Source organism: Phoca vitulina, unplaced genomic scaffold, assembly GCF_004348235.1.
Source record: "Phoca vitulina isolate PV1807 unplaced genomic scaffold, GSC_HSeal_1.0 scaffold22, whole genome shotgun sequence".
In the NCBI taxonomy this organism is placed as follows: domain Eukaryota; kingdom Metazoa; phylum Chordata; class Mammalia; order Carnivora; family Phocidae; genus Phoca; species Phoca vitulina.
In genome coordinates, this window is record NW_022589725.1 from 8,229,200 (window position 1) to 8,255,430 (window position 26,231).

General features: G+C 42.6%; 1 protein-coding gene across 3 annotated transcripts in view; it reads right to left on the reverse strand.

The window, feature by feature from the left end:
- Window positions 1-26,231, reverse strand: part of RPRD1B (regulation of nuclear pre-mRNA domain containing 1B) — a 63,373-nt gene that overhangs the window by 20,415 nt on the left and 16,727 nt on the right. For 2 of the 3 annotated variants that reach the window (XR_004301205.1, XM_032419391.1), the window contains exons 4-6: window positions 21,975-22,087; window positions 20,052-20,178; window positions 13,972-14,147 (exon numbers count right to left, since the gene is read on the reverse strand). Coding sequence is in view for 2 of the 3 variants with exons in the window: in XM_032419391.1 (XP_032275282.1) it covers window positions 13,972-14,147; window positions 20,052-20,178; window positions 21,975-22,087 (416 nt within the window). In the remaining variant the exon portion in view is untranslated. Of the gene's footprint in view, window positions 1-10,243; window positions 14,148-20,051; window positions 20,179-21,974; window positions 22,088-26,231 lie in introns of those variants that run through there. The other variant, XM_032419390.1, reaches the window with a different exon arrangement.

The following is a 26,231-nucleotide window of genomic DNA, read 5'->3' on the forward strand; positions in this document are numbered from 1 at the left end:
CGAACAAAATCCTCTCCCCAGCACAACTCCAGCTCTCACCTGCCTTCCACTTCTCCTGCTTCCGGGCTCCCCGGGCTGGGCGGTGGCACCTCCTCACTAGCTGCCTTTCCACAGTTTTTCTCTTTGGTTCTGGAAAGGCAGAGGAGACAGACCACGAAAACCCAAGAATCTTTCTTCTCAACCTACCAGTCTGTCTTCTAACAAAAGTTTGGTCCACAAGCTCTGCTGCTACAAGGTTACAAACCGTGCCCTCAGCAGAAATTCAGCTTCTTTTCATGGTATCACTAAAATCAACGTGATGAGGCCCATTCAAAGTCTTCTGACTCATTTAAGTACACTACATCCCACAGCCTCTTTAGTACATCAAGTACCACTCAGCTAGAGAAATGATGTGGCAAGGTGGTCACATGCTCCTTGTTTAAAATACCGGACACTTGTGTGCAATAGAGGACCAAGCCTTTACTCTAATACTCACGCTACCCTGCCTAGAACAGGAATGCGCAAGATTGGGACCTGCACAATTTCTATCAGTAGGCTGACAGGCTGCAGTGCTCCTGCTCATCGGCCTTCTCCCTCTCTCTTTCCTCCTCTCGATGATCACAATTCACTGTGGCTCCTTTCTGTACTCTTGTCTTCAGATACTTGCTATTCCCCCACTACCTATCTTTAGCAAGAGGAGACAAGGCAAATCCAAGTGGTCCTGTGGCCCTTCCTTTCCTACTCACGCATAATTTGTACCAGGGTGGTGAGGGGCTGAGCCCCCATCGGGCTGCACGCACCTACTGTAGCCGCAAACCCTACCTCTCCCACGAGAGACTGCAGGGAGCCGTGAAACACGTGAAGGTTCCATCAGACTTGCTGCTACTACCCTACGAGTCAGGATCCTCGAGCGGAGGGGTAAGTGGGCACCTGTGATAAACTGCCTGGGTTTGACTGCCAAGGAATGTTTAAAACGCAGAGGGTGAGGCCCAGTGTGCAGTTCTAAGATAATGCCTAGGATTTATGCTCCTGGCAAAGCTCTGGAATCCTGCCTCACAGACTCTCTGAACTTGCCACAGAAAATGTGTCCAACACCCCCTGCTTCCTGCGGATCCCGCTGACACTGTGCGAACACAGACCATCATGGAGCACTAAGACAACCGGCTGAAGGGAGCAAGGCTTCCACATTCTTTGCCTTTTTTGGTTAAGAGCAGTAGGCCAGGCCTGACATGCTGCAGATGAGCTCTGAGATAAGAGGGTTAGAAATGACAGGGACTGACATTGCGGTGACCTTTCTACAGGAATTTCATTTTCAAAACAAATTTATAAGCTTCTCCTCTAACCAACTCCTATAAGAAATACTGATCAAAATGTAAACATTGTCAAATCTATTTTTTTCTGGCTAGGAAGTATTTATGTAAGAAAAATTATGTTAGAAAGAACATCACAGGCAGAGGCTTGATTTGATGAGACAAGATTTCCAGTATGAAGACCCATGTTTCCCTTTATCTTGCCCTGTTGTGCTATAGGACATGTGGTATATAAAAATCACCCACTGCTCAGCTACTCCCAATTAAGAGTCATAAAGGGTTATTATGCACGAAGCAGTTTATGAAGGGCCCTGTTTTAAAGGTGGCCTGCCAAACTGAATTTAAGTCAAAGAACTTAATCGCATGAAGACTGAGAGCCAAGCAGAAAGGGGAAGCTGACCCTCACCCTAAAATTATTTAACACCCCCAGTCAGCCCCCTTCATCCTGCCAGGAGGCTTATTACTTCTTGCCACTAAAGCTCAGAGGAGCTACACTTAGAAATCACAGCCTCTACTTAAACTACAATTAATTCACTTCTCTTTCTTTCATTTTTTAGGGAAAATATATAAATCTTCCAACTGAAAATAAGAATGCCACTTTTAACTTCTCTTCAAGAATCTATGAGGGAACAAAAAACCATAACTGATCTGCACCTCTCCCCCAGCCAGCTCTGTGCTCCCATGTGACTCAGTGGCAGCTGCAACATTTCAAAATGATACATTCTAGGGTGTCAGAGCAGGGCCGGAGCTGCTGAGTAAGATGCTGGGGAAGACAGAGGAAAAGGAGGAAGTTGTGCTCCAGCCCCAGTGCTCAGGGCCTCTCGGCTCCATTACTAAACCCGTAAGAAAGGTAAACACAAGTTATTTCCCAGAAGGGAAAATGACAAAATGGCTCCAATTAGAGGAATGTTCTCAGAGCGATCCAACCCATCCACTGTAGGAGTCAAACGGGAAGGGGCTTCGTACGCTTGGAATTGTACCACCAAGAATCTTCAGGATATTTCTTTCTTCCCAGCAGACCCTCTACACAAAAGGTTTAAGGGAGCTTCTGCTGCTGCAGCAAAAACTCCCTTCTGACAGGGATTTGCAGAAGCAAGAGAGGAATAAAAAGACAGTGTCTCCATATAATTATTTTCATAAAAATGAAACAAAAAATGAAGTCAATTTTAGGACTGGGCAAATTTTCCAACTTTAATGTAATCATAAAGCTAAATATTTACAACTTAACAGATGTCCATAAAATGCTTTAAAAAAAAAAGATTTATTTTGGGGCACCTGGAAGGCTCAGTCGGTTTAGTGTCCGACTCTTAATCTCAGCTCAGGTCTTGATCTCATAGTCATGAGTTTGAGCCCCACATTGGGCTCCACTTAAAAGAAAAAAAAGAGAGAGAGAGAGAGAGAGAGAGAGATTTATTTTAAAAATGTACCTGGGTCCTCCAAAAATGCTTACATTTATGCCATGGGTCCCCTCATTATAGAAAACCATGTAAAACCACGATACTAGTACAAGAAGATTTACTATTTATAGTTAAGTATTTTTCTTAGGGGCACCTGGGTGGCTCAGTCAGTTAAGCGTTGGGCTTTTGATTTCAGCTCAGGTCATGATCTCAGGGTTGTGAGATTGAGCCCCACATCTGGCTCCAAGCAGAGCGTGGAGCTTGCTTAGGATTCTTTCTCTCCCTCTGCCCCTCCCCTCCATTCATGCCCTCTCTCTAAAAAATAAATTAAGTGTTTGGGTTTTTTTTTTTTTAAGTCAAATGTCAAAAATCTAAGTTTTATGCAAATAACAAAGTCCTCACAAACTGGCTTCCTTAACAACCATTTTCATGGAAAACCAGGCTATTGATGTTGTGCAGACAAACATGAGAGATGCAAGCCTTCCAATGGTTTCTTCTACTGAGCCAAATGCTGACCGAGTCAAGCCTTCCTGGAGGGCAGCTAAGAAGCAAAGGGTAGAAAGGCAAAGGTAGTTTCCACACGGAATAATTTTAGGTGATATTTATTATAATTTTAAGCGCTAATAGGTCTGCCTGGGGCAAGGCAGCCTGTAGGTTACTGCACTGCATCTGGATACAGTTTTCTCTAGAAGCAATAAAAAGACCAATTTCTTTCCATAAGCAAAAAAAAAAAAGGAGGGAAATAACATTTCCTGGCTCCTCCAAAAGACTAAGGGTATATCGCATCTCTCCCACCAGAAGGAGGTTGCTGTGATAGAAAATAAGGAGTCAGAAAATCCAAGTTCAAATCCTACTCTACCACTTGCCTGTGGTGCACCATACGACTTCACCTTGCTGAGCTAAGCATCCTTACATTTAGGATGGGAATGGAAACCATGCCTGCACCATGGGGTGATGCCAGATCTGAACGAGACCAGGCACGTGCTAAATTGTTCAATGTGAATCAGCAGATCTGAGGGGGGAAAAGAACCACCACCACTCCCATGTTTATTGTGTTCTAAGCAGTCCTTATCTTCCTGATCCACATGTTAAGAAACGGCATGCAGAAATGAAGAAAAAGTGTTAGTGGGATATAAAGATCCATCCTCCTACAAGCCATCTGAGTATGTCCTGAAAATTTAGCACCTTTACTAGAAGTTGGTTTGAGCAAATGAAAGAGCCTCTGGGGGTGCCTGGGTGGCTCAGTTGGTTAAGCATCTGACTTTGGCTCAGGTCATGATCTTGGGGGTCCTGGGATTGAGCCCCACATTGCGCTGCTCCACGCTCAGCAGGGAGTCCGCTTCTCCCTCTCCTCCTCCCTGTGCTCTCTCTAATAAATAAATAAAATCTTTAAAAAAAAAAAAAAAAAAGGAGCCTCCAACCTTCAAGACCGTGGAAGTCACAGATTTTTGTAATTAGGTAATACCACAGTCCAGTCCCATCAGTCTAAAGGCCAAGAGACTGGAAAAAAATGTGTCTAAGCAGTAAAGCCTAGATCTCATGGGAGCATCACCAATGTGAAAGGAATCCCCCCGTCAAAGATATAGTCTGACCTAGCCTAGAGATGAACTGAGCTGCAACTGTACCTGCCACCTGAGATCAAGACATTGTGCCAAGCATTAGGATAGGGTTGGGGATGACAGAGTGACAATGCAGACAGCATTTTATGGTCTGGTCAGGGAAATAACAAAATCATCCATGAACAGAATAACAAACCATGTGGTGCTCTGAAGGAAAAAGACAGGGAGACAGGACAGTATTTATGGGGGGAGGAGAGGAGAAACCTGGTTTTGTGGGGTGGAGATGGAGGTGGGGTCTCAGGGAAATACCGTTTGACATGGGATATAAATGATGAAACAGGAATCAACAAGGGTAGAGTTAACCAGAGGGAAGGAAAGGGGGGAGAGTGCACTCAGAGGGAGCACCACATGGAGATCCAGAGACAGAAAAGGCCAACACAGACAAAATGCAATGGAACGCGTTAAGAGATATGGCTGATGAGGTTAGCAGGGGCCAGCCATGGAGTGGGGCACGGAACATGTGGCGGGAACATGCAAGGATTTGGGCTTATATTCCAGGAGCCCGGGGAAGCCATTTAAATGTTTATACAGGGGAATGACCTGCTCAGAGCTACCTTTTGAACAAAATCACAGGGCTGCCACGTGAAGAATGAGTTCCAGGCCACAGGAACAAATGCAGGTGGGTCTGCAAAGAGCTACTACAGGTGAGCAGGGGAGAATGGTGGCAGTGGGGCTAAGGTGGTGGGTATGGACACAGACAGGAAGAGAAGGGGACAGATTCAAGAAAAACTGAGATGAAAATCACAAGGGCTTGCTGACCACTCCGACGGGGCAGTCGGGCAACGAGAGGCTGTCTGGCAGAGGTGTGGCACAGGGGCTGAAGGAAAGGCTGAGACAAGAGGAGGCTGAACTGACCCATCTGGGAGGTGGGACGAACAGGGAGTAATAGTAGATAAGCTCTGGTGTCTGCTCTTGACGAATGGCAATGCCATTCTCCCAGACAGGGAAAGAGAAGGAAAGGTTAGAAGAAGAGGACAGTCTGTTTTGGCCATATGACATTTGAGGTGTCTATGGAAATAAGATATATGGGTCTGAAGGGTCTGGGCTAAAGATCTAGATTTAAGCCATCAGCACGCAGGTGATAGCTGAAGCCACTCTGAGTGTGTCACAAAAAGAGAGAATGAGAAAAAGGCTAAAGGAATACCAACATTTACAGGGTGGGGATGGAGAAAAGCTTACTAAGAACACACACAAAAATAAGACTGGAACAGAAACCAGAGAAGAAGAACACATAAAGGTAATGAATAGTATTAAGCACTATAGAGAGGGCCAAAGAGAGCAAAGGAAACAAAAGACGGCGGGGGGGGGGGGGGGGGGGGGGGGGGGGGGGGGGTGCGGTGCAGATATGCATCTTGACGTTTGAGTCTGGACCAGTAGTGGGGGATTCCGAAGACAGCCACTTCAGTAGAATGTAGATATGCATGCCAAGCTGCAGTGGGTTCAGAAGTAAAGGCAGCGATGGAAAATGGGGTAGTTAAAAGGGACAGTGGGAGTGTGCTCATGTGAATGTTGTTCTGTTTAATATTAGAGAGGCAAAGCATGCTACCTGCGGAGAAGGCCACCTATAGCCAGTCTACTGGAGAATTCTTCCACAGAAAGGAAAATAAAGTGCCCCTGAAGGCCCCATATGATAAGGAAAGGCAGACCCTAACAGCTTCAGGTTAGACAAGTGTTCGAGCCCGTCTGCCCCAGGTGAGGGTATCATTGCTGTTTTATAAATGACAAACCACACCAAAGATAAAAAGCTGCAAGGACCACTGGCCTCAACAGAGAAAGCCTGGAATGGGGACTACAGGTCCTCATCACTGAATCGTAACTGGGTAAATGATATCCATGGGAATAACTCCTAGCAAGTCTATGCCTCACAGAATAGAAACACGATGGGCAAAATTAAAGGACCCAGAAAAGCACCAAATACATCATACCAGACATTTTGAAGAAAAAGTGGACTGAGTCCATTAATCACTATCCAAACCCCAAGAATGCTCAGAAGGCTGCTGATAAATTTTTGTTGAGTTTAAAATTGCAAAGTTACTCCAAGTTCTCCAAGTACCTAATGAACGGATTAAGCAAGAGAGTTGCCCACACTTTTTCCTAAAGATGTTTAAAGAATCTGAATAAGGGAGAAAACAAATTACGGAGGCTTGCAAAGTCATAATGACAGCTGGTACCTTCCCCTCTTCACAGGAAGCACGCCACACCTTTGGGAGCTCATGGGCTTCGTTTGCAAAGGTTTCATTCTAACTCCTGATTACAACCACGAACACTTTTTGCTGTAATCATAGGAAAAGACTTTCTAATCTTAATTCAAGCCCTATTATCTTATAGAGATAAAAACAAAAGTCAGAGATGGAACTTCCAAGATTGCAAAGTATGACATAATCCAATTTTACTTTCTACAAAAATTGCAACTTGAAGTGGGTGAAGGCCTACCTTACCAGTAGCAGAAACATTCCTAAATACTAAAATAGATCTCTGCTCAAAATGACATGTATCCATTGGGTCAGACATTTAAACACTAGAGCTCAAATTTCTGTAATCTGAACCTGCTCTCAAAACGATGCTCACTCAAGTCAGTGTTATAATAAGAAGTAGCTGCTATTTCCCACAGCTGTTTCAAATGTAAATATAACTTAAAACCCAGAAGAGAGCCCCATTTGTCTAATTAAACTATTCAATGCTCATTTCCTCACATAACAATGATTAATCCTTAACTTGGGGATGGATATCTGTATGTCCTATCTGTCTATCTCTAAAGCTCTATGAAGTGCCAAACTGCCGAAGATGCTTTGGAAGAGCAAGAACTCCTAAGTCAGAAATGCACACTAGTGGCAAAGACATTGAAATGTATATAAACTTCAACATACTTAAAGACAAGCAGGCATCTACACATACACAGAGAATCCATTTTCTAAACTTACAGGAAGGAAATAATGCAATACTGGAAGTTAGCCCAAAGTAAAAAAAAAAAAACCCACATAAATACTCAATAAAAATAATCATTGATTATCCAACTATAGGTGTTCAAGCAACCATTTAAAATGTTTTACATAGGTTTCTGTTAATAAGGGAAAATGACAAAGTTAAAAAAAAAGCATGACAGAAAATTGTCTACGTATTATGATCACTTTAATTTTAAAACTGTAGGAAAAAGGACGCCGGGATGGCTCAGCTGGTTGAGCATCCGGCTCGTGGTCTTGGCTTGGGTCATGGTGTCAGGGTTGTGGGGCCCTGTGTTGGGCTCCGCACTTGACTCAGAGTCTGCTTGGCCCTCTCCCTCTGCTCCTCCCCTGGCTCACTCTCTTTTTGTCTCTCAAATAAATACATACAATCTTTTTTTTTTTAATAAATAAAACTGAAGAAAAAATAAAGGAAACATACCAAAATCAAAAGTTCTCTGAGTAATGAGATTATAATTTTTTATACTTATTTTCTAAGTTTCCCTGTGATGTGTTTGTAATCATTAAAACAGAAATAAAGAACTATTAGTTGAATAAGAACGAATGTTTTGGCAGGCAAGCAGTGACAAGGGGCCCAGATGCTGTTTTGACTTCACATGTATATGTACTTTATAAATATGAAAAATTAGTGCTACATACACCAGCTAAAACTCAGTGGAGCTATTCTGGAAAACAGGAAGAATCGCCAAAAGTTGGGATATAAAAATATGGAAATGATGCTATGACTATATGTATGATTTTCTAGCTGGGAGAGCTTTGAAATCATGTCACTTCTTTAATGTGAAGTCTCAAATGTTGGCAAACCATGCCCTTAGGTCACCAAGTGTGTGAAATACATTATAATAATAATGTGGCATTTTCCCCCCTGGGATGAAAAAGAGATAAACAAATACCAAAGTTTTTACATTGTAACATAAAAAAAATACACACGAGCACCCACCCACCCCCACACATATGCCCATGTGCACGTGCGCACACACATACATACATACATACATACATACACACACACACACACCCCCTCACAGATAAAAGCTCCGGCTACAAATCTAACCTGAGTGTAAGGGTTGGCAGCAACTGAAAAGAATGGAAGGACTTCAAGGACACAGTCTCTAAACTCCAAATTACCTGCAGAACCACACAGTTCAAGACAAGTCCCCACTTACTGGAAGGAAACTTTGTAGGGGGAGGCTCCCATATCAAAGCAGGGGTGAAAAAGCAGGGGGCAAGGCATGAGCTGCTGGGTGGGGAAGGATGTGAGTTCAAACCCTCCATGGGGTCACTTGAGCAGTGTTAAGCAGACTGACCTTTTCAACAAGGGCTGGATCAGCCCATGGTGCTGACAGCATTGCTACTCTAGGGAGGAAAAGAATTATCTGCTAAGGAAGGGCAGTGAGTGTAGAGGACTATGAGCAGGTGGGGCCAGGCTAGGCAGGGCTGTGAGAGGCAGTCTAGGCAGGGTCCCTAAGCTCCCAGGGGAACAATGCAGATGATGACTAGAGTCAGGAGATTAGGGTTCTGGTTCTCACTGACTTCCTCCTCGACCTTGACTGCTCATAGACACTCTGAGCTTTGTTTTCTCATCTAAAATGAGGATTAGATCACCTGCTCCCATCTGTCCTTATTGGAATGGACAATGAGATACTGGCTTTGAACATCATGGGAAAAAGAAGAATTTACTCCAAAGTTGACAAAAAATGGAGCTATGTCCACCTATTGCCTATCCCATTATTGAAATAATGCTTTTAACAATCTGCACCCTGCAGGGAGGGGGCCGATGCTGCCAAAAACAACAGACGGCCATCAGTTTGGTTTAGTACCTTCTCAGCTACAGCCAAAGAATTTCTCAAGTTGTTATAACCAAACTGCAAACAGAAATATGAAGAGTCACAAGGCATTGTTAGATCCTGGGCCATTTCCCCCTTCCCAGCTGTCTGAAGTAGAAGGCTCTACTCCTGAGTATTCATTATGGCCAAGGGGGAGGTGCCAAGCTGGGGAGAAACAGCAGCAGCCCCAAGTTCAATGGTCCAATCACCCCCACGCCCCCTAGAGCATGCACAGTCATAGCCAGGAGGGTATTTAGAACCTCGGTGGCAGAGTCGGCTCTCTCAAACCTTAGAAAGGTCTTCTCAGAGGCCACTCTGAAATGCTTCATGCAACTATTTTAATCCCCCTACATAGATGGCATTTTTCTAAAACAAGGTTCTTGGGGATTGTTGAAATGATTCAACTTTGGCTACTCTTCTGTGTAGGATGTCTTCCGGCTGTTGACCTGATGGAATCAAATTTAAAATAAACAAAACAACAACAAAGGAAAACACAAACCTGGCGGAAAGTTACCAGATGTCTGCCTTGGATTCTATTCCTGGTCTGTGGCAAACTCCCTTCTCTGGGTCTGATTTCTTCACCAATTCAGAAGTCAGACTCCATGATGTCTAAGGTTCCGTCCAGCTCAATAATCCTGTTAACAACTTACTCAGACATCCAGGCCTCAAAGTGCCACTTCATTTTGAGTGAAGAGTGAAGCTGGCATTCATGTGCCTTGGTGGCTTTGCTGAGCACACATGCATCTGGACACACGCCACAGACCTACTAAAAGGTGGCACACACCACTGCCCTCTCCTGTGGTCCCTGACACGTGTGGTACCTAAACAGGGCCTTTGCAATGTCAAATGCACCAGTAAGCGGGCCTCTAGCATACTTTTTAAAATTCTGCAGCAGAAATTTTAAAAGATCTACATAAATAGAAAGAAATCTTGTGTTCATGGATTGGAAGACTTAAGACTGTTAAAATGGCCATAGTTCCCAAAGCAATCTAGAGATTCAGTGCAACTCCTATGAAAGTTCCAATGACCTTTTTTTTTTTTTTTTTTTGCAGAAATGACAACCAAACACCATGATGTGAATGAAAATAACTGGTATGTTATGGTCGTAAAACAGCGAGTACCTGCTCCTTTTTAATTTTTTTTCTCCAGTGTTTGTACAAATAGATCTGTATTCCCTCCCTCCCTCCATCCCTTCCCCTTCCCCCCCACATGCCCTGATCACTCAGATGAACATACCCACATCATGCTTTCTCCAAACTGACAAGACAGGAACTCTATCCATCCCATTCTGACATGGCTTATGAGCTTCTAACAGACAACTGGGGTAATAGTCATCTCTGTCTACCGGAAACAAACCTTCCCTTTGCTCTAAGAACTGTAGTTTGGAGGCTTTTCTGGTACCTTTGTCCTCACCTTTTTGAATTAACCTTCTTCTGTACCCTCCACACTTCTTAACCACCTCCAGGCTACCATTTATGCTTCCTTCCACATGCCCTCTTTTCCGTTTCTAGGTATTCTCTTGCTTGTGACAAAAGCATTGCAAATAGATTTGAAGCAGCCCCCTTCTTACCCTGCCTGGAGTTTAAAGGAAAGGTGGTAGGCCAATGTCACCATAACATCCAGAAACAGAAGCAAAAAACAAAAGAACAGGTAAAAAACAAAACCCTATCATCTCAAAAAGAATCATGATTCTACTTAAAGGGGGAAAAAAGCACAAATGAGAAACCCATAGGAGTTTCTATCAAAAAGTCACCTTTTTACCACAAATTAAATCAGATTTGTCAAACCACTTTTCATGTAACCTAAAAAAAAAAAAAGTCCTCTTTATAGAAAATTGACTGATGAAATTTCATGCACAGAACAAATGTTTATTGAGAAACAATTATGTTCCTGGCACTGCAAGAGCCCAAGACCACCTAGGCTAGCAGACTTCAGAAGACCTGCTGAAGGGTATTACAGGGTTCAGGGTTCAGAAACTGCCCATGTGTTTAATAAAAACAAACTTCTAGCCAACTCAGACACAGTGAGCCAGGGTGTTCCCCTTACTTCTAACTCTCTGGTTCCTGCTGTTTCTCCCCCAACAGAATGTAAGCTCCTTGAGGGAAGACAGCACATCTTGCTCATTTTGGACATAATTCTGACTGGCACAGGCTGTGCTGACTTTATTCATGAATAAATAAGCAGCTCCTTAAAGAGTACAGAGCCTGGTTCCCATTGGAGGACTGTAGCACTTCCCTCCCACCCCTTCTGTTTTTTTGTCTTTCTTCACACATTTGTCTGCTCCAGTCTGGCTTTCCCATTTATCAACATATTTCTCTTCTCCAATTGCGATTTCCTTTTACAAAAAGCCTTTATTGCCTTCCAGGAAGTTTGGATTTGACCTTAAGCCACAATCAGAGTGGCCAACTGCCTCCTTAATCTACATTATGTACAATCCCCCTGGTTTGGTTTTATATTCACCGATGCTGTTTATGCCACAATGACTTCCTTGAGGGCAGAAACACAATCTCCCTCTGTGGGCCGTAACTGCCCCCTCCTATATGACAGCATCTGAATCATCCTTGGCTCCAAATCATCACATTCCCTACCCCAAAGCTTAGGAGCCACCCAGAAATCTAACATAAGATTCTTAAGTGAAAGACAAAAAGGTATGCTTATTACATGAAGGAAGAGATGAACTTAAAAAAAGGGGGTAGGGGGGACTCATGTGTTAACAAATTAGAACTTTGGGAAGAAAACAGGCTCTCAAGTAAATCATGACATTTCCAGAGTTCTAAGATTTCCATGTTCATACATTAAAGGTAATGAAAGGATTAAAAAATAAAAGCAGATTTCGTTTACATTCTGATATGGCGATTTTAAAACAAGGACTACCAGTGTTAAATAAGTGAATGTTAAAAAGATAAGTATACTTGATGCACAGCCCTCATCAATAAACAACTGTGAGGATTTAGAATAATTCATATTGGTAACGCATCATCTTTCAAGTGGCATATACTTTTCAAGTTTTGCCATCACCATGAGGGTATGGTGGAGTAAGACCAGCCTGTTCCGGAACATGAGAGAAAAATCATGAATTCTAGAGAGCAGACATTTTTTAGCAAACATGGATAAAGAAAAAACTAAAGCCAGCTCTCAACATCTTACATTGTATCTAGTCTTTCGATTTTTTAAATAAGCAAATTTAGCTTCATTCTTACAGTGAATGGTTTTGTTCAAGTGGCTAAGCGACATGGTTTGAGAAAAGAAAGGACCTTCAGCTCAGAATCTGTACTTTCCAGCAATGGGAGTCTCCTGTTCTGATTCTTAAGCAATGGAACCCCAGTGTCCAAATGAGCAGAGGAATTTGGGCTGGAAAGCTACAGAACAGACCCAAATCTCTGATCCATCTCTCTGCTTAATGACCTTTCATGGCATCTCACAAACCACTGCTTCTACAGAAACCAGAATGATCCCCCAAGAAACATAGGGAGCCAAGTGCAACTGAGAGGAAGGGAAATAAACAAAGAGTTAATCCACTCTACCAACCCAATCTCCTTCTCAAAGACTCTGTCCTCTATGGTAGCTTGCCACGTTCCACCCAACAACAGCTGCTCATGATAATCAATGTCTGACAGATCAGAGAAAGCCCTTAATGTGTCGCCAAGGGGCAGTTCAACAGATGGCATGGTGACTTACAACCAGAATCATTAATTACACTCTCTTATTAGTCCCGGGGCACAGTGCTGAAAATGCTTCCTCAGTGAAAGATGAGCATTTCAGATAAATGACCGTCTGGTACTGCCTGTGAAACTCCCTTCAGGATTTCTGGTCAGTGTCGATTTCTAAATCTAAGCCATACTACTCTCACAACCGTTTCCCATCTTCTACTTCCAGGATGGCTTATGAAGTTCCCCCAACCACTACCCAGCCCTGCTCCCGTCATCCCTGCAGGTAAGGATAGGGTCAAAAGTGCCCATCATTCTTTGCCCACCTCAAGTCAGCGACTGTGTGGAAAGGCAAACACGATAATCTCAGCCTCAGGACTAGCTCGCCGTTTCCCCTTCCTCTGTGTCAGAGAACATGTTTCTTGAGTGCTGGCGTGGGGAGGGGGACTATCCCCTCCCTCCCTTACCTACTCCAGTGCTTCCTGTGATATTTAACTGATTCTCCGACTCAAAACTGTCTTCACCCCTTCACCGCTAGCAGCTTGGGGCAAGCCAAGGTTCCCAAACGTCCACACCACTGGCTGTGTTATGCAAGCACGGATGTTAAACCACCATGTACTTATTGAAGAAGCCAGATCAATGCATGGCAAGGAACTAGTTCTGAAGCCCCTCCCCAAGGGCATTCAGGCTAATGCCAACTCAGGGTAGAAAGGAGTTCCTTCTCAACAGTTTGAGAACTGGACTCCATAAAACATTACTGTGACATTTTAGAACTGATTGCAGACAGAGCTTAGAGGCAGACTCCTTACTGGCCTTAACCATGGATATAAGTCAGAAATAAATCTCAAAATAATCTAAAAGAAAGGCAATTTTAAGTATTTTCCAAATACTACCAAATACACATGCTTCAGTTCTGTCAACCACCTGTTCTTCTTGTACCTCAATCTACAATGTTTTTTTTTTTAATGTGAGTTCAAACCGAAGTAATATTAAGCTCCTAAATGCTTTAAGGTTTCATTGTTTCTTGCATTCCGGTTTGTTCTTTCTTGGACACACAAAAACATGACTTCAATTTTCAACTCGGTTCAAATGATTACAGTATCTGATGGATGTTCTCATCTCATTCGTTTTTAAAAGACAAAAAAATGTGTTAACGAAAGCATAAAGAAACCTCCTACTTTGGGCTATAGGAAAGGAAACGGGCAGTCTGGGTCTGCCTTGCCATGTACTCACTTCTAGTTTTTTCTCCTTTTCTGACAAAACATCTTTCTGGTTCTGCGTGTACTCCACCAGCATCCGAGCCAGCTGGCGCCGGTCTTCCAGTTCTGCCGCCAGGCGCCCGTTATATTCTGCTAGTAACAGACATGCTTCATCTACTGTTTTTGAAAGACGTTCAGCTGCCTCTTTGTCTATGTACAAATGAGACCAAAAAACAGAGACAATATAGAAATCACACAGCCATGATTGCAAACATTTCTGGGGGAGGTTAACAGTTCCTCTCCCAATGTACAGAGTCCAAGAATAAGCCAGAACCTATAGACAAACAATGGACTGGCTGACAGAGAAATCCAAAGAACTCACTCCTGTTAATAAGACAGGACATCTCTGAATTACCTGACGTGAGGCAACTGTACAAGGAGGGGAATCTTGCAAAGGTTTTCTAAGTGCCTATTCCTGCAAAAGCTCTACAAATAAAACAGAGATATTTAAGGTCATACATGAAATAATTTTTCCTTGCCTCTGAGAATTTCGAAAGCGCTTTCATATTATTTTGTTAAGTATTTTTTGCACATTCTTCTGAAATACAAAAGCAAGCACTCGTTTCTTGGGTGTGGAAACTAAGACCAAATAAAAGCTATAAGGCTGGTTTGATACCATGTGGTTAGCGGAGGAGTTGGGACTCAAAACCATTTCTCTAAAATGGACCTAATAGGATTCTACCCCTTGTATACCATGCAAGCCTTGAACCTGGGCAGGAGCTCTCTTCTTCCATTCAGCAAAATACAGGGACTGATAAGAACAGACGTTCTTTCTAATTCTTTAAACATGACCCACAGTAAGAAACACATTTTATGCAAACACACAGAAAGAAATGAAAATTTCATAAAGCAATACTTATCCTTACTATGTGCAAAGTATTCCATCTTCTATTCTTTTTTTTTTTTTTTAATTTTGGTCATTACCTACCAGACCGATTTCACATCCAATTAATGGGCTATAACTCACTGAGAAAAAACTGTGCTGAAGTATCAAAGTATAAGAAAGGATATCCTTGGAAAGAGGAGGTGAACAAGACTCAACATTAGGAAATGAGAGGGAGTGACAAAAGGATGAGCTGTATTAGAAAAGAACTGATAAAATTAATTTCATGTGGGTCTGGTGAAATTGGAGCTCTAATATGTATACAGCATTTTTAAAAAGGCCTTTAAGGGTCAAAAGAATAGATCACTGCCTTGAAACCAAGAGCAAGGGCATCCCACTCCCTCTTGCTCATGCCAAGATTCTGCTGCTGTGACTGTCCCTTGTGACTGTTCCCCACACCTTTCAACTTCTTTCTCTTCCTCCGCCAGCACTATCATCAGCATACGAACATGCTGTTCTACCTTCTGTCCACATGTCACTCTCTAGCTACTGCCCCATTTCCCTGCCTCCTTTACGGAACTCCTCAGGAGAGCTGATCATTCTCCTCATACCCACCTCCTCTCCTACCACTGTCACTTAAGCCACCTCAATCAGACTGCTAGGCCCCAAACCTTCCAATTAACTGAACAAATATGTGGGCTCCTATTATGCCCAACACCATTCTAGGCTCTCAGAGCAACAGGGAACACAAAGGACAAAAACTCTCTGCCCCAAGGAGTTTACATTCTCAGGTAAGAAGAGAAACAATATACCACATTTTACTTGTTCATCAGCCGAAGATCAGAATTCTAGAGAAAAAAAGGCAGAGGAGAAGGCATGGGGCATTCAGAAGGAGAAATAACACTTTTAAATGTGGTGGTCAGGGTAAGCTTAAACTTCACTGAGGTGGTATGTAAACCAAGGCCTGGAAAAAGTGAGAGAACAAGCCACGTGAATGTGACTATCCGGGGAAGATCATCCCAAGCAGCGGGAGCAGCAAGTACAAAGTCCTAGAAGAGGAAAGTGCCTGGCAAGGAGCCCATATAATTGGAGTGCTCTGAGCAGAAGGGACATGGTCCAACTTCCATTTGAACAGGTCACTCCAGTTACTCTAGGTATGTGGAGAAGAGAGTGATGGCTGGGGGCGCCTGGGTGGCTCAGTCGTTAAGCGTCTGCCTTCGGCTCAGGTCATGATCCCAGGGTCCTGGGATCGAGCCCCGCATCGGGCTCCCTGCTCCGCGGGAAGCCTGCTTCTCTCTCTCTCCCACTCCCCCTGCTTGTGTTCCCTCTCTCGCTGTGTCTCTCTCTGTCAAATAAATGAATAAAATCTTTAAAAAAAAAAAAAAAAAGAGAGTGATGGCTGGGGGTGGGAGATAAGGAGGAAGCAGGGAAACCAAAGAGGAAATGCTTGCAATAATCCCAGTGAAGATGTTGGTGACTTGCACCAGGTAGTAGCAGTGGAAGTGGTGACAGTATCAGATACTGGGGTCAGACACTGGTTTTGGTCCGATCAACAGGAATGAGGAGGGGGTCATTTACTGATAAATCAGGGGAAGACTGTGAGAGCAGTGAATTTTGGAGAGAAGATGACAAGTTTGGTTTGAGATAGGTCAAGTTTGAAATGGTTTTTGAGACAGCCAACTAGTAACACTAAGCAGAAGGCTGGATGTATGGGTCTCAAGTTCAAGTGACAAGTCAACACTAGAGACATAAATTAGGGAATTACTAGTCTAAAAATTATTTAAAGTCATCAAATTGGATAAGAGGAACTGTCAGTGAAACTAACTAGAAAAGAGCGCTAAATACTCAACATGAAGAGGTAACAGAGGGGTGAAGAAACCAGAGAAGGAAACTAAAGAGCCAGAGCCAGAGGAAGGAGAGAAAAGCTAGGATAGAGTCCTACTTTCCTGTTGCTGCTGCAACAAATTTACCACCAATTCAGTGGCTGAAAATAACACAAACGTATTATCTTAGTATTTATTATCATGGCCTCTTCCTCCATCTTCAAAATGCATCTCTCCAAAGACTGTTTCCAGGGTCCTATCTCCTTCTCTGACTACTGCCCTCCGGCCTCCCTCTCAGAAGGACTCTGTGACTAGATGGGGCCCACCTGAATCATCCAGGATACTCCTCCCCACCTCAAGATCCTTAACTTCATCCATCTGTAAGGTCCCTTCTGCCATGTAAGATCACGTATTCACAGGTTCTGGGGATTAGGACAAGGATGTCTGGGTGGGCCAGGGGTATTATTATTCTGCCTACTGCACCAAATCAGAAGAAATGACCAACTGGGCCAAATGTTACTAAGATCAAGTTACGATGACCACAAGTAAAGATTGGGCAAAAATTCACCACTGAATTAGCAACATGGAAGTCATCAACAACACTGATAAGAGCAGCTTCAGTAAAATGGAATCAAAAGAGAATGGGAAGAGGGGAAAGGGAGACAAATGAGCACAGGCAATTATTTAGAATGTTGTATTACAAAGAACAGAGAAATAAGGCAGTATATGGGTCAAGAAAAAAAGTTTTTCCCACGTGGGAAAAAAGTACATGTTTTTATGCTGTGCAGAATGAGCCAGTAGAGGGAAAAAATGGACAATTATTGGAGCAATGTCCTTGAATAGTGAGAAGGAACAGGACTAACAAACAGGTAGGGGGCTGGTTTAGAAAACAGCATGTTCGGGGCACCTGGCTCGCTCAGTCAGTTAAGCGTCTGCCTTTGGCTTGGGTCATGATCCCAGCATCCTGGGATCAAGCCCACACCTCGAGCAGGGAACCTGCTTCTCCCTCTCCCTCTGCCTGCCTGTCTGCCTACTTGTGATCTCTTTCTCTCTGTCAAATAAATAAAATCTTAAAAAAAAAAAAAAAATGACATGTTCACCCACGGAAGTAGGAAGAAAAGTCAGCTTATATGTGTTATTTGTTTTTCCCAGCCACACTCAGCTGTGCAGGTCCAGGAAAGAACAGAGGAAAAGTTGGATTTAGATATGGTGGCTGAGAGGGGGAAATGAGTTGTTATATATAAATGAGTATAAAGTTTTAGTTTAGTCAAGAGTTCTGGAAATTGGTTGTGCAATGTGAATGTACTTAGTGCTTCTGAAGTGTACACTTAAAAATGGTTAAGATCGTAAATTAGGTGTATTTTATTGCAATTAAAAATCAAAATGAATTTTTTATTAATTTAAAAAAAGTGGGGCGCTTGTGTGGCTCAGTCGGTTAAGGTCCGACCTCAGGATCATGGGATCGAGCCTTACGTCAGGCTCAGCAGGGAATCTGCTTGAAATTCTCTCTCCCTCTTTTTCTGCCCCCCACCCCCAACCCTCCCCCTGCACTCACTCTCTCTCACACAAATAAATAAATAGATCTTAAAAAAAAAAAAAGGGCCACGAGATATGAGACCTTTAGGGCAGGGAAAACAGGTAAATAAAATCACATACATTGCTAGCTTTATGTTAATTTGCTCCCAATTTTTACAGACTATGATTCTGATAGTAAGAATAAATGAGTTGATAATTATAATAACCTCAAAAGTTGGACTTAGCCAAGAGAAGAGTTGGGTTTTGCCAGAAGACTACAGTGAAGAGGAAAGAGAAAAACAGAGACTGAGGGTGTATGTAAGGAAGCGATTATAAAGACTCTGTGCTAAGTAGAGAAGAAAGTAAGGCTGGAGGGGAGTGGAGGCTGAGAAAAGGTGGAAGGATTAACAGACTGTTAGATCTAGTAGGGTCCAACTGCTGGAGCTGGGGAAGTAGGAGTGAGCCCAAATGCTGCCTGTAGGAATTAGGCAGCCTCCATGTTGTGTCCTGCAGCTAAGCGTGCTCCTGACCTGAAGTCTTTACTCAGACTGTACCCTCTGCCTGTGTAGCAGTTCCTTCCCTCAGATATCCTCATGGCTTGCTTCCTAATCTTGGGGGGGCCTCTGATCAAAGGTCATCTCATCAGAAAGGTTTTCCCCAACCACCTTTAAAATACAGGTGTGCCTCAGAGATATTGCAGGTTCAGTTCCAGACCACTGAAATGAAACAAAATGTTGCAATAAAGGAGTCAAATGAGTTTTTTGGTTTCCCAATGCATACAGAAGTTATGGTTACACTATACTGTTCTACTAAGTGTGCGAGAGCATTATGTCTAAAAAAAAAAAAATGTATACACTGTAATCAAAAAACACTTTGTTGCTAAAAAATTCTATCATCTGAACTTTCAGTGAGTCCTAATCACTGATCACAAATCATCGTAAGGAATAACAGAAAAGTTTGAAATATTGCAAGAGGGGCGCCTGGGTGGCTCAGATGGTTAAGCGTCTGCCTTCGGCTCAGGTCATGATCCCAGGGTCCTGGGATCGAGCCCCGCATCCGGCTCCCTGCTCGGCGGGAAGCCTGCTTCTCCCTCTCCCACTCTCCCTACTTGTGTTCCCTCTCCTGCTGTGTCTCTGTCAAATAAATAAAATCTTTAAAAAAAAAAAAAAAGAAATATTGCAAGAATTACCAAAATGGGACACAGAGACAATGAAGTGAGCAAATGCTGTAAGGAAACTGGAACTGATAATCTTGCCCAAAGACACCTAACCTCTCAAAGCCTCAATTTCCTTCTATGCAATATGGGGATATATAGTCAGTGACCTCAAAAGGTTATCATGAAGAGTAGAAGTATCTGGCACAGAGCATTCTCTATAAGTATCAGTTCGTGCTTCACTCCCTCCTTTCAATTTCCCATGCATAAAGCGGGAATAATGTTATGTGTCCCTCCCTGTTTAACTGGGGGTGAGCATCAAGAGGGCAAAATGACATGACTAACAATATACACCTGGCATTCTTGGCATTAAAGGCGCTATCATCTATGGGGTGTGTCTGTGTGCAGGGTATAAATCACAGAGGACTGAATTTTTTTTAGTAAGAGGATCATGAATTTAATGTCTTCTCTCTTGCCCCCCCAATATCACATACACAATTTGCCCTGTGTTTTCAGCAGATCTCACATAAGAGTGCCACAGGTTGTGGCATGCCAGCCTTTCTCCAGTTCCTAGAATCACTATTCAAGCATGGACTGTTTCAATAGCTTCGCTGTTTGCAAAACCCCAATACCACATAGAAGTCGTCTGTATCTGCAAACGTAAGCATGTCCTAGGATTTGATGAATTAGAGAAATGGGTCCCTCTTCCCTCACCTTTCATCCAAACTCTACCTTCTCACCTGTTATTTTTTCCAACAGAGAAACATCTTGCACTTCCTGGGGCAAAGAAGCAATCTTCTGCCGGACAGTAGCATCGCCTGATGCAGCATTTTCCAGGTCCTGCAAAGCTTTGATCAGTTCCTCAGTCTGTACAATGAAAGCACAAGCAACGCTGTCCATTAAATATGGGATTTAAAGAAAGTTAGCCAGAATTAAATGAGGTGAAGAAAAATTCTAAAAATGATCACGCTCCTGACATTTACAAAAACATTGTCCTCAGTACCAGAGCCTATACTGAGGCCAGTGATTGGACTGGATGATGGATTCTAAGAGAATGTACAAAGTTAATTTTTCTAAGTCAACAGCAGAGCATGAACAAATTCTACATAACCTGAAAAAAAAAATCTTTTTAAAAGAGCATGTTTTTGGCAACTTAAAAAAAAGGAGCCTGGTTCAAATTGCTTAGTTTCAAATAATGTATGATTTCTAATACAGAATGGTCTGGTCTCCAGTATAGCATAAAGGCGTGTGTACCAGATGTTGAACAACTGTGTGCTGACTGATTAAATGAAATGACACCGCCTACTTCAATTCTTTCTTGGATTTGCTTTACAAAATGAGTGTCACAAAGATGACAGTTTCCATTTTGGCAGCCACTCCCCAAATTAAATGTGTCAAACTCATTAATTACAAACAAAGGGGAAAAAGACTAAGAAAAGAGCAAACCAAGAACACATACTTTGTACACTAAAAAGGGTAATTTTAAATCATCAGAAAACAGGATGCCTGGGTGGCTCAGTCAGCTAAGCCTCTGCCTTCAGCTCGTCATGATCCCAGGATCCTGGGATCGAATCCCGCATCGGGCTCCCTGCTCAGCCGGGAGTCTGCTTCTCCCTCGCCCTCTGTCTGCTGCTCCCCCTGCTTGTGCTCACTCGCTCTCTCTGACAAATAAATAAATTAAATATTAAAAAAAAAAATCATCCAAAAACAATGAATGCTGACAGGTTCGCCAGTCCATCATGACCCGGGAGTAAGAAACTGGCCATGTAGACGGTAGTCCAGTTATCCTGAAAGTTAGTAATTCAGGCTGGCCCCCTTGGAAGTTTTTAAATGCAAAGCTACATGGCCTAACACTGTTTTCACTTAACCCACCATCTAATTCAACATTTTAACGTAACACAGACCAGACATGCTTCCTATTTACATGGACCTTAGCCACACCCATGTATAATAAAGTAAAACTGTTTTAGGCAAAATGAGAGGCCATGTAACTCAGTAAAGATCATGGTCTCTGAGATCACTCAGACCCAGATTCAAATTAAGACACTGGGCAAGTTAATCTCTCTTTGAGCCTCACTTTCTTTGATGGTCTAAGTAAAGTAAGTAAAGTAAATTAGTAAGTAAAGAAATAAACAGCAAAAATTAACCAATCACACAGAGCTCATCAGCTAATTTATATGAAGGGCTAAACAATGCAAATATATAATTAATTGGCTCCATTTTAATATTTAAATAGGTGATAGTGTAGCAAATTTGCTATTGCCACACAGACTACCCTAGAAACTAATGAATTGTCTACTTATATAAAATAACCATGTATAGGAGAAAAGCCATGGCAGAGGACATTCAAATGTCTTTGTGGCATTATCTACCCTTTCAAAAAATCTACTTTTTGAGAATATTTTCAAGTCCTAGGAGTGAAACAAAGCCAAGTCCAAATACCGTATAACACATAAATCCATCCAGACTCATGGCATTCAAAGACAAAGGCAAGCCTGCTATCTGGCAAGCTCTACTGGGTAGATCTTGCACCCAGTGCCCTGAGAGCTGCCCTCTGGTGATTCCATACTATTGGTCCCTGGCGCCACCCTGTGGCCATAATCTTCAACTAGCAGTCCCTCCACTAAGCCACTGTGTCCTACTCTCTGGGAGTCCTGACATACCAAGAGGGGTCCTGCAGAAGGATCTTGGGGAGAGTAGCTTCCAGGGTAGTCATCATCCTCCTCCTCTTGTATCTGCTGAAAAGTTCGCTTCAGAGATTTCTTCTCCTCTGTCGCTAGAGGAAAGAAAAAGGGCACAAATTTGGGTCATGAGAGCCTGTGCAGGTAAGAGTCAAAGGCTATGCACAATGGGCCACATGCAAAAAAAATGGCAAAAGGGGTGTACATTTCCAAAGATGGCTTAACCTTAGCCTATATGCTAGTTATTTTAAGTTGGTGGTAGTTCCCTACATTACCGAAGAATCAAAAATGGTCTCAGGTCTGTCATCTTGGACTGACTCACTGGAAAAAGACTACCAAAAACAAGCATCTAAAAATGAAACTTACCAAACTTAACACATTTAATTAAAAAGCTTAGCTCTGAAAAATAAAAGTTAACAAGAGAAGCAAAGTGGTTAAGAAACCCATGAGACAATATAATGAAGGAAGCCAATGTAAGGCAGGGTTTGTAGAAAATACATTGCATACAAAATGAAACACTATACACTTTGCAAGATAATTCAGAAAATAATTTCTGAATTATTTTCAGAAATAATTCCTCACTTTTCTAAAGCTTGCTTTTATGAAAGACCTACAGTAATAGTACCTGCTTTCACTAACCAAAAGAAATTCAAAGAGGATTTTCACTTTCACAAAGAAAGGCACAAAGTGAAAACGGTGGTCAGCATGTGTGTTGCAGGGAGCGGTTATTACAGAGGCAGCACGCACCCCAAGCAGCCAGAGCGGCCCCCGCCCAGCTCTTTCCCAGCAACTACACTCGGGCATCTCAGCATCAAGCCACCAGAGCTTTGGGCTGTGTCTGTGAGCATCTGTGCTTTATCTCGATTTATTCTGTGCATCTGTTAGCAAGATGTGGCCTGAGGTATCAGAAAAGCCTGAGAGAAGTTATTTTTGGGGTCTGGGAATGTTCAAAAATTTTTCCATACAAACTAATGGTAACTGCTTCTTCACTTTATGCCATTTCGGCCTAGGAGATGTTTCATAGGAATGGTCTAATTTCAGATAGCAGGGAAAACCTGTAGTAGAGAGAAACCTATCAATAAAATCGTGTCAGAAATTGTACACATCATGTTCTTTAAACTCTCCCTTTAGAAACAAAATAAACCTTATTTTACCTTAAAATTAAAAATAACCGTTGCTGAGAAATATGACTGATACAACTGAAAGAAGTTACTTAAGTCACTATTTTAAAGTTAACCACTTTTGAGGCAAACAGGTTACATTACATTTCTTATTATTTGTATTGTATGCTTTTAAATGGCTACAATAAAAGTGCCCGTTCCAAAATCATTACTTTTGTATCAAATTGGACAATACAAAATAAATGCCAAACATCTATGGGACATTAAGTCTAAATGACACGTTCAGGCTTGGAAAGTAAAGAAACGCTGGTAACATGTGGCAGGCACGGCAACAGCTTCTGTACATTGAGTCCTTCAGGCAACTCTAAGATCTACTATCTCCGGCTTGCAGGGGAGAAAATGGAGGCCCCGAGAAGTTCCATACTGGTTTAAAGGTGGGACTTTCAAAATCTGTGCGCTTCCCACTGTAGTCAAATTCCTCCGCAGCACACACTCTCTCATCTGCCAAAGTAGGGGTCACCACGCACCTGCCTCTGAACTCTGTGAGTTATAAACAGAATAACGTACACGTCTTGCTTCATTAAACATTTTTTCCTGGAAACAAGGATGTAGTTCCTGGTCCTACCTTACACATTAACTGACCAAACTATGCTTGACGTGAAAGCCAAGTCAATATCATGGGTTTGTTCCTCTGTTCTATTAAATAAAGGAAAACAGCAACATTTGCATCAAGGCAGCCCCCACTTTGCAAGATTCTATTATGCACAGATTTGTTACCAAGGTTTCAACAACACCAGTCCCCCGACACCACGGTTCAAATTTCAGTTACTGCGGCATATTCACTCAGAGTAACTCCATAAAGAACAAACTTTGCTGCTAACTTCAATCCACAAATCACTGCGTAAGTAATAGAAACGCATCATGATCAGTGACCACATGACTTCTTTCAGGTCACTGGTTGGTCACTGCACCGCTGTTATTTCAGTCACACACAAACAGCAGTGTTTGGTTGTGTTGTCTCCCAGGGATCAAATTCGCATGACATCTCATAAAGATGAATAATCAAAACAGGGAACTGACTGAAAATGACAAAGATGAAAGAGAAGCCCCGAAATTAAAACTAAAGCTCATGTTAGAAGCGAACGGAACGTAAAGGGAGCTGGCAGAAGACACAGCTGGCCGCGGGGATGCTGGCACGGCCATACCCTTCCAGAAACTCTAGGTCCACAGCCAGAATCACCTGGTGAAAGCCAATTTATCAAAATAAGTGAAGAAATCAGTTGTGATGACAAGAACGACCGTGTCCCAGAGGAAGTGATGCTGACAAAACTCTTCACATTACAGGAACTCTCCAACACACCTCATGACACGGAGAACACTAAGGGTAAACTGCCGAAAGCCGACCCAAACTTGGAGGATGCTTGCTCCATACCATGGACTACACAAGAAGGCAAGCTCTCTCTGGTCAAACCCCTCTTGTGAAGCTCATTACAAAGAAATAAAGCACTTTAATTCTCAATGTTCCTAGTGTTTTATATTCTAGCATGCTAGGTATCTATTAGTGTTACTATCTTTTTTGTTCCCTATAGATCTGTAATCAACAGTGAGTTTTCAATTCTTTGATAAAAAAATTTAAAAAGTCATAGAACAATCAAAACTTTTCCCATTGATTATTAAGATCATTTTGCATGGTTTCGGCTTACATAGTCATTTTTACAGTCCTGCGCTATGCAAAACAAGGACTGCTATATTTGTAAAACAGAAAATCTAACGGTATATAATTTGCATATGAGATGTCTAACAGTACTTAGCACACACTAGCTGCCTAATTAATGTGCAGGGTGGTATGACCCTCATAGACACTTAGCCACCACAAAGCATCAAAGTGGCCACGCATTAGGAGTTGCCACTAAAATATAAGCACATAAGCGAAAAAATTTTTTTAATATTTTTTTGTTCACTTCCAAGCATCTAGAACAGTGCTCAATGAAATAACTGTTAAATACACTAAAGAAGGTAGAAAAATTACAAAACTTGAATCCTTCAGTTTCAAACTCTTATACAGAAGTTATTATATATAAAAACCACATACCACTTTGTACCTTAGGACCCTCAGAATCACTGAATTTGGGCACTGGAAGGCCTTAGATAGACCTACATCTTTGCTTTCCCCACCTCGTTTTTCATGAGCATATACCCAGGCCCACAGGCTGTGGTTTGTCCACAGTCAAGGAGCTCGTTAGTGTAAGTCTCACCTCTATAGCCAAAGCCACCTGCCCCCTAAACTGGAGTACTTTTTACCACTTCATACTGGCACTCACTCATAGCATTACAAGACTGAAATCAAACTAATGAAAATAATTGCAGGCCCATTTCTGCCCTTCGCCATCCTGATGGAAGAGGGTGTAATAAGAGATAACCACTGTCATCCTACTTCAGTTCTCTCCTATTTCCACTTGGAGAACCTATTGGAAATGAATTATTCATCATTTTCTTCATAAGGTTCCTCCTTTCCTGAGCTACCTACTCATACTATGAACACTTCCACTGGCCCCATCTTCCAAGTACAATGCCTTGGAGACCACCAGAATCTCTCCTAAAGTCCCAACTTCCAGCAGACTCTACACTTCTGAGATGTACCTTACAGATCTTTCCATTCTGTTTCTTCCCATCGCCTCTTATCAGAAATGTGCCCTTTTCCATGCCTTGTGCAGACCACTGTCCCAACTGGTCTCCCTGCCGCTAGTCACTCCTTTTCCAACTTAGATTACACTCTTATGAAATGAATGGCCCACTGTGCCTCTACTCAAAAACCCGGAATGGCCTCTAACGATATTACCTATGCTCAAAGCCTACCCATGGTAAGGGCAGCAGCATCTTGAGCCATCATCTTCCTCTACTCCCGCAGCACCTGGCCCTTGCTGTGCTGTATGGCCGCCGGCAGGCACAGGCCTTACCTCTCTGATAGAAACATTAAGTATCTTATTTCTTTATATCCCTATAATACCTAGAAATGTGTCACCAGACCTGAGTTGGAAACTTCTTGAAAGCAGAGGTGGCACAGAGCTTGGAAGACGCTAGCGCTGTACCAAAAATGACCACATGCCTCCGTTTACAC